The sequence below is a fragment of the Ictidomys tridecemlineatus genome, chromosome 5, assembly GCF_052094955.1.
Source record: "Ictidomys tridecemlineatus isolate mIctTri1 chromosome 5, mIctTri1.hap1, whole genome shotgun sequence".
NCBI lineage: Eukaryota > Metazoa > Chordata > Mammalia > Rodentia > Sciuridae > Ictidomys > Ictidomys tridecemlineatus.
In genome coordinates, this window is record NC_135481.1 from 29,222,960 (window position 1) to 29,240,221 (window position 17,262).

Consider the following 17,262-nt stretch of genomic DNA (forward strand, 5'->3'; position numbering starts at 1 on the left):
ACTTCATGCTGATGGAGATTGAGCTCAGGATCATTGTTGAATCTAATTCCAGGTATAACTTTGAAGTTGTTTTTCTTAAGGACAGACACTAGAAACACTGCCTTCCAGTGGGAAAAGAATATTCCAGATTGCAAAAACAATGAGGTCTACAATACATCATTAGATTGATCCCAACTGCACCCTTCAACTTAATCTGGAAAGGATGAGAGGACCTCTCACATTCATCCTACAGGGTGCAAACCAGGCAGCCAACTACTTATTTGGGCCAATATTCATTTAAAAACTTCATGTGAATTTGTCTAAATGACTGTTACACTTTGTTTTTCTAATTTATTCTAAAAAGAATTTTAACTTCAATGGAATTGCATATGAACATTCTAACTCTTGTTTTTGAAACTAAAATGTTTGCTTTCCGTTATTTTGATAGTATAAAGATCACATGAAGACCAAATCCCAGTTTTAACCCCCAGAAAATAATGAGTCAAAGTGTCTATAGAAAAAGATAATTTTTTTCTTTAATTAATGCTTTATAGCTTACAGGATCGATGTGTAAGAAAATTTTCATAGTGCCAATCTTTAAGTATTAAACAGGTGAAGATTTTTGTCATTTTGATATATGAACATTGATATAAACCATGAAATTCTATTGTTAATATTTGGCCAAAGTAATTTAGCTTAAACAAAGGTTCTCATTCTTGAGGCACCCATAATCAGTTGTCTTTATTTTGACTTAATTTTTTTAACCATCAGAAATTATCTCTTGTGTTCTAGTGAGTCATTTAAAGTGACTGCCAGTCTATGCAGCATTGCTGCAGTTGAAGTGAGGACAGTGTATGATTTATCTAACATAGTTTGATGAACTTCTTGCTCCCATTCTTTTCAGAAACCCAAGCTGCAGGTATAAACTTCATAATTTCTCTGCACTGGATAGGAAGCAAATATAACATAATGTTCTCTTGGTAATACCAAATTATAAATATTTGTGTTGTGTTTTGAATATAATTTTTTTTTGTGGTAACACAGTGTGAAGTCCGTGTCTGTTTTAGCTATGCTTTACTTGAGATAGCAATTAGATAGCCAGGTAGATATGTCATGTAGAAATTTGGAAATGAAAGCACACAAGAGATTAAGTCAGAGCAGGTGATAGGAATTTGGTAGGGTTTAGAAATAGATGACATGTTTTAGTACTGGAGGTCGAACCCTGAGGCACTCTATTCCTTAGCTACACCCCCAACCCTTTTTTTTTTTTTTCAATTTTGAGACAGGTCTCACTGAGTTTCTGAGGCTGGCCTCAGATCTGTAATCCTCTTACTTTTGTCTCCCAAGTAGCTAGGATTATAGGTGCACCACTGTGCCCAGCCTCTACCTATATTTTTATAGCATTTATTTTACTTTTATCTCATATTTTCAGTTCCTAACTCAAATGTTCATTATTTCTGGAATGTGATTCTGATAGGAGTTATCTAAAGCAAGAGATTCTCTACTTGTTGAAAATATTAATAATGTTTTGTCTATGAAGGCTTTGCTTTCTTTTGACTGTAGGTTCAGAGTGTAATTGCTTTTTACTGTTTCTGACCCAGTTTAAGATGCTACCAGAACTATTTCAAGATGATGAAAAGGCCATTAGTCCAACCTCAGCCACCTCTTCAGGGCGTACACCCCTCACCCGCATTCCTGCAAAGGCCACTAAGGGCAGACCAGGCCAGACAGCCAAAGAGCACAAGAAAACAGTGGGGCATCAGGTGAGTTCAGGGAGCTGCTGCTGCCACACTCCTCCTTTGCTCACCTGAAGCCTCAGGTCTTCTTACTTTAGCTTCCAGGTGGGATTCTCAGGTGAGAAGAGTCTGGAGCTTCTACTGTGAGAAAAAATAACACTGTCCACTCATACTTCTCTCTGTCAACTCTAGACCCATGCCTTTGTGTCTGCCTTCCCCCAAACACTTTTCTCTATGTCTTGATTCTTTTAGTGCGTATCATCTCTCTCAGACCACTGCTTTCTTTGCTTCATTCTCTGGTTGCTTTGTCTCTGTATTTATACGAGCAACAGTTATCTCCTTCAGTACAAGAAAGTGCCTTCTCCTTCCTTTGATGTCTTATGCCCTGTGGGGAGTGGTAAATATTATATGCCTGCTTAGTGCCTAAATGTAGGGTAAAGGCTTTGGAAGGGAGGTTAAACACTAAAAAACATACTGTGTTTTCCTGTGTGAGACCCTGTCCCAGTGTAGATCAGACATGAGTCCACAGCCTCTAGTCCTGATTTCATGTCCCTAATGGTAACTCCTTTCTGGCCATCCTTCCCATTCTCCACTCATTCCTTATACTCTTTTAAGATATCTGTGGCTTTTTTCAGTATCTTAAGCAAAATTTCTATTTGACATAATTAAATGACCTTCATATTCTTAAAGCAAAGTTATATTGTGGGTCACGTACGAATGAACTCATATCACAAAGCTATAGAAGCCTATGTTATAAGGGGAATGGGAGAAAGGTATGAGAGTAGGGAAGATATATATTTAGCAGAGTAAGCATATATTAGTAGAGTTTGGGCAGAATTTAACTAAAAGTCTTAACATTCCTGTTTTAGTATCAGCTCCCCTTTTCAGGTACATCAAATTCATAGGTGACAAAGTCATATTCATTAGTGTCATAGGAAGAGAATTTTAATTGTTTTACATCATCTTTGACTTTTAAGAAAACTTTGATCCCCCTTTCTGCCCTTTTTCATGCAGTTCCGAAATTCCCTTCACTTGCTTATGGAGACCCTCAATGCCACTACTCCTCACTATGTGCGCTGTATTAAGCCTAATGACTTCAAGTTTCCATTCACGTAAGTATTTCTCAACTACTGAATAATAAAATATCCCTGCTGCATGAGGATTGCCAAGCTTTCATAAGGAAGAAAACCAGGGTAAATCTTCACGTCTTGTAGAGGTAAAATACTACTTAATAGAATTTTTTCAGTTTTTGTTCCCTTTTCAGAATGTGAGAATAAATTAGCAGTTGGTCATCTGTTAAGGCTTAAAAGTTGAGGTCAATCAAACATTTCTGGTTTGATATTATTTTTTAAATTTACCTCAGTTCAAAATCTTTCTAGGTGTTTTGTTAATTTGGCTACTAGTTAAAACCAGAACTAGCTGGGGGATAAGGATGCTTTGGCAAAGATGTACCTGCTACTTTTTACCTGATGAAACCACCAGAGATTGTCTGCTTTTACCAACATCTTGTCCTGCATCAAATGGCATATATGACAAAGAACTCAAAAAGCTTAACACCAAAATAATAATAATAATAATAGTAATAACAACAACAACAACAACCCAATCAATAAATGGGCAGAGGAACTAAACAAATACTTCTCAGAAGAAGAAAAACAAATGGTCAACAAATATATGAAAAAAATGTTTAACATCTCTAGCAATTAGAGAAATGTAAATTAAAACTACACCAAGATTATACATCACTCCAGTCAGAATGGCAATTATCAAGAATATAAGTAACAATAAATGTTGGTGAGGATATGGGGAAAAGGATACATTGATACATTGCTGGTGAGACTGCAAATTGGTGCAACCATTCTGGAAAGCAGTATGGAGATTCCTCATAAAACCTGGAATGGACTTACCATTTGACCCACTCCTCAGCATATACCCAAAGGACTTAAAATTGGCATACTATATTGATGCAGCCACATCAATGTTGATAGAAGCTCAGTTCACAATAGCTTAGATATGGAACCAACCTAGGTGCCCATCAACAGATGAATAGATAAAGAAATTGTGGTATATATACACAGTGGAGTGTTACTTGGACATAAAGAAGAATGACTTTATGACATTTGCCAGTAAATGGGTGGATCTGGAGAGTATCATGCTAAGTGAAATAAGCCAGTCTCCAAAAACCAAAGATCAGGTGTTCTTTCTGATATGTGGATGCTAACACACAATAGGTCAGGGGTGGGCAGGGAGGTGAAGAATAATAGAAGTTCAGTGGATTAGACAAAGGGGAATGAAAGGAAGGGAGGGGGAATAGAAAAGATAGTGGAATGAATCTGTCATAACTTTCCTATGTACATATGTGAATACACTCCAGTCTATCTTAATATCATGTACATCCACAAGACTGGGATCCTAATTAGAATAAGGTATATTCCATATTTGTATCAGTATGTCAAAATAGAGTCTACTGTCATTTATAACTAAAAAGAACAAATAAATTTTTTTAAATATGAGAAAAGAATCTTTCATGCATCACCCCACAAAAAGATATCCCTTTAATTTTGAAACTAATACATGTACATTGTGAAAACAATTTTCGGAAAACATAGGATAATATAAAAAGAAATGAAAAAGATAATCAGTATAAACTGGCATAAACCATTCTTGACTAACCAGCATCCCTTCCTTCCTATGCTGTGTGTGTGTGTGTGTATGTGTGTGTGTGTGTGTGTGTGTGAGAGAGAGAGAGACAGACAGACAGACAGACACAGACTGATTTACGGGGAGAGAGAGGAAAAAAATACTAGAATAAGGGAGGATCTCAATGCTGTAATTGCAGTTTTATCTCTGTTTTTTTATGCAATAGATAGTGGACACGTCTCATGTTAGTAAAAGTCCACATCTCATTTTAATGGCTGCGGAGTATCTTATGACACAGATGTACCATTATTTATTCAAATTATTGCCTACTGATGATTATTTAGGTTGTTTCAACAATGCTGTAAAAACATCTTTTGCCTGTAATTTTTGTTTGTCTAATATCTCCTTCAGATAATATATTTCTAGAAATGGAATTTGTGAATTTGTAGGTCAAATATCATGCTTCTAGTCTGAGGATTACTCATTATGTACATATATTAAAATATCACACTGCTCCATAAGTATTTTTTTAAAAGATGAGGAAAAAAGAAAAGGAAAAAAAATGAGGCACATACACCCATTCTACAAATTATGATTGCCTGTTTCCTTACTTCCCCGCCAATCCTATTGTCTAGAGAGTAGACCTGAAAGACTGCTGTCCTGTGCCCCTCATCATTAAGAAGCCCTCTCTAGAGGAAGTGGCAAGCAGGAAGCAATTGCCATGCCATGAGCCATGACCTTGCATCAGCAAACTACATCTCCTGCCACCAACAGAACACTTGAGAAAGGTGTAGATGGATCACTCAGAGCCTAGCTATGGGAGTAATAAGAGTGATCATATAGTTAGAGGAGACCTTTCTGCTTCCTCTTTTAGTATTATTTTAATTTGAAGATTTCAATTGCCCATAGTGAAATAATATAAAATATAATACAAAATAAAAATATTTTCATTTATATAAACACTATACATGCTTAGTATGTATACAATAAATAGCTTTTAAAACATCAATAATTTTTTTAAGAAAAAAACTTGCTGGGGCATATTTAATGTGTCCTTCCTGTTGGAATGGTGTCCGTTTTTAGTCCGAGGGATGGAACTGCTCAAGAATGAAGAATATCTTCCAGACTGGCCAGTATTCATTCCAGGAGAACCCATATAGGGAGCTAAAAAACTCTGAGAATTAATCAGGTCAACCTATGTAAGTGAGTGTGGACAATGCAGAGAAATTTTGTGTTCCTTTCTTTTTTTAGTATCCTTAGTGCACTTTCTTATGAGTTTGTGGTTTGAACCCTAGGGGGTTTTTACAGCTCTATTTTTATTGCTCATTGTCTCTCCCCAGTCTCATGAAGTTTTCCATTTTGATCACAGCTTCAACTTTTGAATGCTTTCTTTTTTAATTTATCCACTTGGTTGTTTACAGAAGAATTTAAACCCTGCCTGAGGAGAGTGACTACAGCTTGGTTCTTTGTGCACTAATGACCTTTTTTTTTTTTTTTTTTAAACATGTAGGTTTGATGAGAAGAGGGCAGTGCAGCAACTGAGAGCATGTGGTGTCCTGGAAACCATTCGAATCAGTGCAGCAGGTTTCCCCTCACGGTGGGCGTGACATTTTTCAAGTGTAAGGAATCCTAATGGGGAGATTCCTAGTTCTTTAAATAAACTGATGAAATTTTATTTTTATAGGTGGACTTACCAAGAATTTTTCAGTCGCTACCGAGTCTTAATGAAGCAAAAAGATGTGCTAGGTGACAGAAAGCAAACATGCAAGAATGTGTTAGAGAAACTGATACTGGTGAGAAAGATTTTTCACTTACCTTTATCTGAACAAAGGCCTTGTGGTTCTTATTTGTAAAGACCCTGGGAGCTTCCATGTAAAATATCATTCATCCAAATTATCTATGGGTGGTTGGGTAGAGGGGCACACTGTCTTAGAGGTTGAGGCTCACTCATGCTAAAACTTGTGAACAGGAGAATGGTCCACTATCATAAAATAAAATTGTTAAGGCCTGAACCCAACTTGAGACACATTTATTTTAGAGACTGTGATCATTTCAGCAAAAATATTTGCAGTACTTACTTATGGAAGACACCGGAGCAGATGATATGAAATTGAGAAAAAAATGATTCTTAATAGGTATGGTGGTGCATGCCTGTAGTTCCAGCCACTCAGGTTGTAATGAGGGGATCTCTTGACCCAGGAGTTTGAGGCCAATGTAGATAACATAGTGAGACCCTGTCTCAAAAACAAAAACAAAAAATGAGCCTTATTCTCAAGTAACAATCTATCTTGGCAAGTAATGCATTTTAAAGTTCAATACACTGTACTTTAGAGTCTATATCAAATGCTTAATGAATAGGAGAAGAAATCAGGAAGGTAAAGTCATATCCAGCTAGGGGAAGGAGGAACAATTTCATGAAAGAAGTATATTTTGAGTCAGGCCATGAAGAATGGGTAAGACTGGATAAAACTGGAGAAAGAATATTCTAAGAGAAAGCATGGTATGAAAAAAGCAAACAAGCATAGGGTTTTCTCAGAAAAAGTAGCTTTTTGCAGTATAAGATTTGTGAATGGGATTGTAAAGTAATGGTTAGGAAATATAGGTTGATATTATAGAGAATCAATCATCCCAGGCTAAGAAGTTCTAAAACTTTATTGTGAATTAGTGTCACCTGGAGTGTTTGCCAAACACAGATCTCTAAGCCATACCCCCAGAATTTCTGGGGCAATTATTGGGGAATTGCCCAATAATTTGCATTACTAACAAATTCCCAGGTAATACTGATGCTATCTGAAGAGAACTGCACTTTGAGAATTACTGATCTTCTGATCTAGGACTTAGAGAATTAAGATTCATAAAAATTTTTTTAAAATATATTTTTACTGTTTGAAACGAGTCTGAAGGGAATTGCCTCACTTCAAGGTAGTTAGTCCTAATTATACTGTTAACAGATAATTTCCTTTGGTAATGATATATATATATATATATCATGATATATATATATATATATATCATGATATATATATATATTTTTTTTGTTTGTTTGTTTTTAAAAAACAAACAAGTCATGTTTTAAAAAATCTAGTGTTTGTCGAGTTTGGCCCATCTCCTTTCAACCCTGAGTTCACATGGGATTGAGCAACAGTCCTACTCCTGTCTTCCTTACCACTCTGGACCTGGTTTCAGGGCCTTGAAAGGAATAGGCGAGGAGCCTGCAAGATGGAGGCAAAGTTGGATCTTGAGATGGAACAGGGGTGGTAGGAGAGGATCACTTTTAACTATGTCTCTAAAATTATTGAATAATTTTAGGTTTTTCAGATGCATTTGAAGGTTTCTTATTTTTAGGTTTCCTATATAAGATAGGATATATCTGCTTACAGTGAAAAGGGATTTCCTGTTTTTGCTTAGAATTTCAGATCACAGTGGTGATTATTATTCATGCATTTTACTCTTCTTTTGATATGAGAATGGTTAATAATTTACATGTTTCTAGATGTGGTGACTCACTAAGAACAGTATGAAACTCAAAAGTTTGTTTTTGTAAAGCAAATGTCATTGAGCAATGTAACTGATTATATTTGGGGGAAAAAATTTGAAATTTATAGGATTTTAACACGTTTATAAAGTTTTTTCTTATTGTCTTTGTTTTAAATACTGTTGATGAAGTCAAGAGATAATTGTTTAGAAACTCAACTCTTAACATAAATACCCTGGATTTTGGGGTTGGGTTTTTTTTCCCCCAATTTTATTTCATATGCTTTTCTTCCTGCCTTATTCTTCACACTGATGTTTTTGTCCCTTCAGCTTGCTCATGGAATATACAGCCTGATGTAATGCTTACAACTCGGTCACTCTGAGGGAGTGTCAACATCTCCATTTCCTTGAGATGTTTAAAATACAAACCAGAAAATAATAGCTGCCTATAACCCACAACCAAGTTTTGGGCCTCAGATAAAAAAATTCCAGGTAGAATAATTCTGGAAAATAACTCTTAAACTATAGTTTTCCTTAAAAATCCCTTCTATTTGCTGAACTTGTATAGGATCAAAAATCTGGCTCCATTAGTTAATTGTGATGTAGCCTAAGTTTTAGCTAATAGATTCATCCTTTTACTGATTCTGCTTCTAGACATATTTTTCTCTTTTACATTTCTTTTATATGGTTATTATTTCTGAATATATAATTTCTTCCTAAAATAGGACAAGGACAAATACCAGTTTGGTAAAACAAAGATCTTTTTCCGTGCTGGTCAAGTGGCCTATCTAGAAAAATTGAGGGCAGACAAACTGAGGGCTGCCTGCATTCGGATCCAGAAGACCATCCGAGGTTGGCTGCTGAGGAAGAAGTACCTACGCATGCGTAAAGCAGCCATCACTGTGCAGAGATATGTGCGGGGCTACCAGGCTCGATGGTAGGTCTCCCGAGTACCTATACGTTATTTCTCACAGGGCCCTAAGATTAAGGTGTTCACTTAATTCATTATCCAACCTAAGGCAGGTTTGAGTAGTTACCCTACCTAAGAAGTCAGCATCTCACCCCTTCTTAGTTTCAAGGAATAACAACTCATAAGACAGTTAAATATAATAAAATTTCACTTAGCCTTATAGATGATTCTGATTCATCCTCAGAAAATTTTAAGTTTCTACCTACTCATATCCTCAAAATTTTGGTGTTTTCTATTTTTATAGGTAGTTTGAAGAAATCATGTGTAAATTAAAATAGCCATGAATATGACCTGCTTAATAATGACTCCATTGAGGAGCTTTCAGGAACAAGTAGCTGAGAAGGTCTATACTGTACTGAAGAACTACACTTCAATGTGATTACATATTAGGACAATTTTAATTTTGAAGTAAAGGTGGAAAGGCATTAATGATGAAGAATATACACTCTAACAGATTTTAGGAAAAAATATGGTACATTAACAATGGGTAGATCTAAGAAAGTTTATGATAAGTAAATATGGGATTACCATGTAGACTGATCTTCTTTGTAAAGGGCACATAGCTGATGGTTATAAGCCCTGTTCTCGAAAGAATTATGAACTTTCTACCTTTTTATTGTAAAATCTGGCAGTATGGGATGGCCCCCTTTTCAGAAATTGGAAAGGCTCAGGTAAGAAAATTAATGATAATAAATATTCAGATGAGGTAATGAATGAATTCTACTTTGGGAAACTACTAATTGCTATACAAATATAAGCAAATATAAATGTTGATTTATCATGCACATTATCAGAATAATATAATTCAGGTACTACTCATTATGACCGAGACATTGATATGAATTTTTGCATTTTTCTTATTATTGACAATGTACTACTATGTTCTTTTAGCTATGCTAAATTTCTGCGTAGAACCAAGGCAGCAGTCATCATTCAGAAATACTGGCGGATGTATGTGGTCCACAAGAAGTACAAGATTAAACGAGCTGCCACTATTGTTCTTCAGTCTTATTTGCGAGGCTATTTGGCCAGAAATAGGTATCGAAAGGTGAGACATTATTTTCAAATTTGCTTATTCATTCCATTAACATTAATCAATTTCCATATATCTACATAATGCCACAGGGGATGCTGGGACATAGGAGCCATATGGAAAAAACTAACAATTGTAGTGTGTTTTTAAATATTAAATAATTACATATTAATAAGACAAAAGAAAAAATTTATCTCCTCTCATTCCTTATCTGTGTAGTTTGGAAATAAAAAGTAGGTATATAATAAGTTATCACAAACTTAGTAACTGAAAATAACAGAAATTTATTATCTCACCTTTCAGGAGACCAAAGTCCAAAATCATTACTTAGCCCAAATCAAGGTATCAACAGGACTGCACTTTCTCTAGAAGCTCTAGAGGAGAACCCATTCCTTGCTTCTTCCAACTGCTAGTAGCTGCCAGCACTCTTTGGACTTAGGGCATATCCCTCCAATCTGCTCTTCCCTTACAGTATCTTCTCAATGTGTCTTAACTTTTCATGTCTGTCTCTTATAAGAACAATTATAATGATATTTATATCCTGCTTTATAATCCAGGAAAATCTTCCCATGTTAAGATCTTTATCCTAGTCACATGTACAAATATCATTTTTCCAAATAATTTATAAATTCTGGAAATGCTATCTTTGGAGTCTATTATCAGATAAGTATAGAGAAATAAAATATATATGATTAGGTCAGATATATGACAGATGAGTAGAAGATTAACCCAAGTATCAGACCATCTTGGAAGAATTTACTAGGTGAAGAGAAAATAAATTATAACATTATTATGGCTAAAATTGTATTAATTGGAGTATGATGCTCTAGAAGGTTTTAAAAAATCATTTTTATATCTAGCAATAATAAAGATGACTCTATACATACTAGATCACCAGATTAATTTTAATTGTGACAGTTGATAAAAAGGTTTTTATCTCTTTCATTTGGCAAGGCTTAATTTAAGCCTGTCGTATAGACTGTGTTTCTAATACACCAGAAATCTACTAACTGGATATTAGAGCTCTGTGGGCATTCCAGTCAGAAGGCACACAAATAGGGTGATTTAGGGGTAGGTTTCTTATCACTAGCAGTGTATGGGTGTATCTTGGCCATTTTCATCCATTCATTTTACATTTTTATTTCAAAGTGATTTTAAATATAAAAATTTATAAAACTGATTAGATCTGAATGAACATATTTAATAACTGTGGTTTGAAGGAAATTTAAAGGCAGCTACTCCAGATCCTTTTTTCTGCTTATGTCTATTTTATAGTCTGTTCTTTCTACCTAAGTATGAGATTTCAGAGCTTTATACTTGGCTTTTCAGATATACTAAACTAATTTCCTCAGTAATCTCCTCAGAAACATTTGAAATGTATTTTGAGGCCAGTAGTTTGGCAGTGGCAGTCACTGGCTGGCTCACTCCCACTGTGACTGGACATAGCGTTGGGTGAGTAGTTTCAGATTGGATGCTTGCTCACATACAGGCCATCCTATTAATCCTAGTTTCTTTTAGCTGTGCTCTTGAGATCCAAGGATTCCCATAGTGGGATTGGGGTGGGGGCTGTCTTAAAGGAAATATAGACATTCTTTCATTTCTCTAAGTCACAGATCTGAGTCATGTTCCATTGAACATGGAAGCTCCAATTATATTATGTTTTCATTTGACTGAAATTAGAGAAATGGACTGATGTCTAAAGTCACATGGGAAGAAGCAAAATTTGTGTTATCACTTTGCTACTGTGGGTTGTTTGAACTTTCAAGTCTGAAATCCTTCAGTTTCCTATCACTGAGTGTTGTTATTCCTGCTTCTTAATCATTGGATAAAACAAGGGCCTCCCTCAGGACTGGTATGTTCAGAAGTTCAGAGGGCTGGCCTCATGGCAGCACAATGCAAGGCTGCACTTGATGAAAGCCATAGTGTTGGAAGAACAGCCAAAAGTGCAGGATTGAGTTGGTAGAAGATACTCCTCAGGTCTCCTAAACACCTATGCTTATTTTGGTGTTTTATAATTCAAAACTTAACCACTGATTTCTTAAGTATATCTTCTAGAATGCTATTTTTTTCTTTGTTTTTCTCAGGTATATAACCTAAAAGTAGGAACTGTTCTTTTTATGATCTTATTAAACTGCTATCTATTTAAGTAGATGGTTTCAGAGATTTTTACATTTTAGAAATTTTACAAGAGATACAGTATGTTCATTTGTACGAATCACTAACAAGTACTTAACCAAGTACATAACTTTTTTTCCCACAGTGTGGAACTGAACCCAGGCACACTCTACTACTGAGCTGTAGCCCCAGCCCTTTGTATATTTTACTTCGAGACAGGGTCTTGCTAAGTTGATGAGGCTAGTCTTGAACTTGTGATCCCCCTGCCTCAGCCTTCTGAGTCACTGGGATTATGAGTATGTACCACTGCATCCAGCTCAAATATATAACATTTAAATATCATGTACTTCATACAAGAGTTATTTCATAAAATTATATACTTAGAAGGAACTCAAGGTTTTTCTAGTTCAATCTTTTCTTAAAATTCAAATTTTATTTTCTCCATCTTTCCTAGAAAATATTTATATGGTTTATGCTAAATGATCTTTAGTGGCAAGAAATTAATCTCATAAAAGGCTTGAATATAAGTTGAGTATAAATTTAAGGGGCTATATATTTTTTAAAAATATTTTTTAAAAACATTAAATCAAAAGGAAGATTACTTCACATCTTTGTAATTTTCACTTTCTTTTTAAACCCATCCTTCCAAATTTAAATCCCACAAGCAGATTTCTTATTAATTTAAAATTCCTCAAATGTAACAAACAAGAGTGTCATAATTTCTTTTTTCTGGAGAAAAAAAAGTCAAATCACCTATGAACTTTTAGCACCCTAAATGTTGGCCTCTACTAACAGCTTGCTGACCATACCCCCATGACCTCATGCACAGGCCTAATGCACAGTGAGGTGAGATGATGTCAATAGTAAGAGTAGTGGGGAGATTTTCTAGTTTAATAGCATGTAGTTCACAGAGTGTCTGGTTCTGGGAGTTTTATGGGGGTTGTCTATTAACAGAAAACATACACAATAAGAAACAATGTATTTTTCTCTCTTTTTAAAATCTTTTAGTTAAATATAGAAATATAGACATTGATTTTATTTTTTTTAAATACACGACAGCAGTGGAAAGCATTACAATTCTTATTACACATATGGAGCACAGTTTTGCATATCTCTATATATAAAGTAATGCATATCTCTGTATATAAAGAAATGCAAATGAAAACTACTCTAAGATATCACCTCACTCCAGTCAGAATGACAGCTATTATGAAGACAAACAACAATAAGTGTTGGTGAGGATGTGGGGAAATAGGTACACTCATACATTGCTGGTGGGACTGCAAATTAGTGCAGCCAATTTGGAAAGCAGTATGGAGATTCCTTGGAAATTTGGGAATGGAACCACCATTTGACCTAGCTATTCCTTTCCTCAGATTATACCCAAAGGACTTAAAAACAGCATACTACAGGGACGCAGCCACATCAATGTATTTTTCTCTTTAGACCCTTTTTCTTTTGGTAATCTGATGCCTTTTATTTGACAGTTTCCAAGGTATATTCTGCTTATAATCATACATATAATTTTTGCCTATAAAAATCACTTGTTAAGATAATGTTGTGCCTTCATATTTCTGTGATATGAATAATCCACATAATGCATTATTAATTTAACTTTTTCGTCTTTCTCTTTAGATAATGTATTGATTCTCAGCTTGACATGTCAGCCTCTCATTGATAGAGTTGAACCGTGGTATAATCCAGAATCTTACCTACTTCATCTTTACCCTTTTCTGCAGATACTCCGTGAACACAAAGCAGTCATCATTCAGAAGTGGGTCCGTGGCTGGCTGGCTCGAACACATTACAAGAAGAGCATGCATGCCATAATCTATCTTCAGTGTTGCTTCAGGAGGATGATGGCTAAGCGTGAGCTTAAGAAGCTCAAAATTGAGGCTCGCTCTGTGGAACGATATAAGAAGCTCCACATTGGCATGGAGAACAAGATTATGCAGCTGCAGCGCAAAGTTGATGAGCAGGTGTGTTTTTAAAAGGAGCCCTGATGTTGGAGAATGCCTGAAGAAATCCATTGGGATTATTTTCAGTATTGTTTCCCCTTAATTTACCCTTTAGTCTTACCAAAAAATAAAATAATGACAATAATGAGCATAGAAATAATGATGAGCTCATATGTTAGATTACAATTTAAGGATCAAGGAAGGGATTTATTTTTGAGAACACCCTAACCCTAACCCACTTCAGACCTTTAATGATCAAAAGTCCTATTGTACTTTATACTTTATAGAATTCTTTCATCATATCATTTATTTGTATGCAGTATAATATTCTTTTAGCACTGAAATGACAAAAGAAATAGAAAGGTGTCCATGCTTATAAAGAGTTTACAGGCTATTTGCAGAGATAAAGAATTGATTGCTTAGCGATAGTTACTAAATAATAGTTTAGCATATGTAAGTGACATAAAGGTATTAATAATATATAAATGATAAGAATAGCAAAAGAAAACAAGGATCAGAATGAAATGAGATTTTTTGAAAGATTTTCTGAATAAGACAAAAGAATTTTGAGGTACTAAATGGATATTTGTAAGAAATTTGTGATTTTTAATCCATTTTATCATCCTTATGCATCATTTAGCTGGTTCATTGTTTTTAGTGGCATTCTGATCTGTTTTCAAAATCAAGTTACACATTCCCCTATTTCTGGATTAAGAATCATGAAATTGCCAGGTGTAGTGGCACTCACCTATAATTCCAGTGGCTTGCGAGGCTGAGGCAAGAGAATGGGGAGTTCAAAGCCAGCCTCAGCAAAAGCGAGGTGCTAAGCAACTCAGGGCGACCCTATCTCTAAATATACAAAATAGGGCTGGGGATGGGCTCAGTGGCCAAATGCCCCTTAGTTTAGTCCCGGTAACCCTCGCCCCTGCAAGAAAAAATCATGAAATTAAGAATTTACTATGTAATTCATGATCATGCAAAACCATATCTGTGTTGCATATCATATACAACAGAATTAATTGTGCTATGCTATCCTCTATTTGTATCACTGAGAAGATATTGGTTGTATTATTGTAAATGTTGAGCATATTGCCATCCATATCCCTGTCTATTCTTAATACAGAGGAAATGTGCTGTCATTTTGACTTGGCCCATATATCTCAATGTGAGTTTAATACTAGGTGTATTATAAATGATTCAGTTTAACAGATTTGATTATATACTATAACAATGCTGTGATGTTGTAACACAAATGTGATTATTAAGCATGATTTTTTCATGAAATACATTTGGTTATTCATATGAGTAGTATATATTTACTTATTGTTGCTTATTTTATGTTTAAAGAATAAAGACTACAAATGCCTCCTGGAAAAACTGACCAATCTGGAAGGAGTATACAACTCTGAGACTGAGAAATTACGGAGTGACTTAGAACGTCTTCAGCTAAGTGAGGAGGAAGCTAAGGTTGCCACTGGACGAGTTCTTAGTCTGCAGGAAGAAATTGCCAAGCTCCGGAAAGACCTGGAACAAACTCAGTCAGAGAAAAAAACCATTGAAGAACGAGCAGATAGATATAAACAAGAAACTGAGCAGGTAGGAATTAATATCCATATTTCACTCTATACCTTACCCAAAGTAAATGGGCAGTGTTTAGGACTTCTTTTCTTCCTTTAAGTCCCCTCAGTCCCTAGAAGCTTTCCAGATTCGTTTGAATCTTCAGAGTATTTAAGCTTGGTGGGAAGAAAAAGGTTTCCTCTTTTAAGCTAAGTTCTTGTCTTTCTGGTCTGATAGAATAGTATACATGAGCAGATTCAGATTTCTCCTTTCTTTTTATTTCATTGTCTTCTTTTCAGAGGAGTAGATGTAGGCACCACCTTTGATCCTTTTGAATAAATATAATGACAGGGAAAGAATGAAAATATTTCACTGTGATAGCCAGCTTCATCATTGGAAAAATATTCTCTGAATAAAAAGTCCATAAGTTACACTCTAGCTGGTTCTTAACCAGGAGTGTATCAGAATCTCCTGGAGAGTTTTTTTGTTTGTTTGTTTGTATTGGGGTTGTTTTGTTTAGTTTAATACTGGGAATTGAATCCCAAGGATGCTGCATCACTGAACTATATTTCCATTCCTTTTTAAATTTTATATTTTGAGTCAGGATTTTGCTAAAATGCCTAGGCTGACCTTAAGCTTAGCCTGCCACAGCTGCCTGAGTTGTTGGGATTATAGATGTGCACCACCAGGCCCAGCTTCCTGGAGAGTTTTTAAAAATGGTCCTCCCCAGGGCTGGGGTTGTGGCTCAGTGGTAGAGCACTTGCCTGGTATGTATTAGGCACTAGGTTTAATCCTCAGCACTACATAAAAATAAATAAATAAAGGTAATGTGTCCATATACAACTAAAAAAAATTTTTTTTTTAAAAAAATTGTCCTCCCCAAGCTTTGGAAATGTGGGATGGGCACCCAGATTTTGAGAAAGCACTGCAGGATTGTCTGTACACCCCTGATTAAGAGCAGCTTCTCTTAAGAGCCCACAGAGAATTTAGACCTTTCTACTGGAATGGATGTTAAATCCATGTTTGTACAGAGTGGAGACTGGTCTACCAGAAGGGATACTTTTTAAACTGACTTTGGCTATGGCACAGTGCTATTGTCTACTTTCCTGGTCTCCAGGATCTATGATCACAGAGCCTTCTTTTTCTGTCACTAAGCCTAGCCTAGTGTGTTGAAAGGTTTGTGCATCATCTTTCTCTTTATTAATATAGCTCTTACTTTGAGGGAGACAGGATTAAAATATCATTCATCACAAGCACACATTTTATTCCAAGGATGTAAATTATGTACTTTGCTAAGTTACCTTTGATTTTGATTTTTGCTTCCTGGGGATCTTTATCCAACCAGAAACAAGAAAGTTAAGAGTCAGTGATTTTTTTTTTAATGTGGTAAAATATATGTTCATTTTAATTATGAATATACACGAGCTTTGTGTCACAATGTTGAGATGAGATGGTAATATTGCTTTGAGAACAAATGTTTGCTAGGTACCAAGTAATTGCTAAATGTTCAAGGTACAACATAAAACAACTATCACCATTCTTGTCATCTAGGAATCTAATCTATTAGAAAAGACAGAAAAGTAAATCATTTATAAGGGCTATAAAGAGGCATATATAGGGTTCTGTAGTAACCCAGAGAAGAGACCTAATGGAGGAGGTTTCCAGAAAGTGTCTGGAGAGGGTAATTGAGCCAAGTTTGACAGGTGACTATTGTGCCTCAAAAGACATGAGGCACAAGGATGGTGAAAGCATGGAGTGACTTCTATGTGGTCTTTAGACTTAGTAATGGAGATTCCTCTA

At 35.4% G+C, this 17,262-nt stretch overlaps 1 protein-coding gene across 3 annotated transcripts in view; it reads left to right on the forward strand.

Annotated features, from left to right (window-relative positions):
- The window catches only part of Myo5a (myosin VA), a 228,574-nt gene that overhangs the window by 132,319 nt on the left and 78,993 nt on the right, over positions 1–17,262 (forward strand). For all 3 annotated transcript variants that reach the window (XM_078049598.1, XM_078049596.1, XM_078049597.1), the window contains exons 15-22: positions 1,581–1,742; positions 2,730–2,827; positions 5,866–5,952; positions 6,040–6,148; positions 8,555–8,766; positions 9,691–9,847; positions 13,687–13,926; positions 15,253–15,501. In XM_078049598.1, the coding sequence (XP_077905724.1) occupies positions 1,581–1,742; positions 2,730–2,827; positions 5,866–5,952; positions 6,040–6,148; positions 8,555–8,766; positions 9,691–9,847; positions 13,687–13,926; positions 15,253–15,501 (1,314 nt within the window). The remainder of the gene's footprint in view (positions 1–1,580; positions 1,743–2,729; positions 2,828–5,865; positions 5,953–6,039; positions 6,149–8,554; positions 8,767–9,690; positions 9,848–13,686; positions 13,927–15,252; positions 15,502–17,262) is intronic.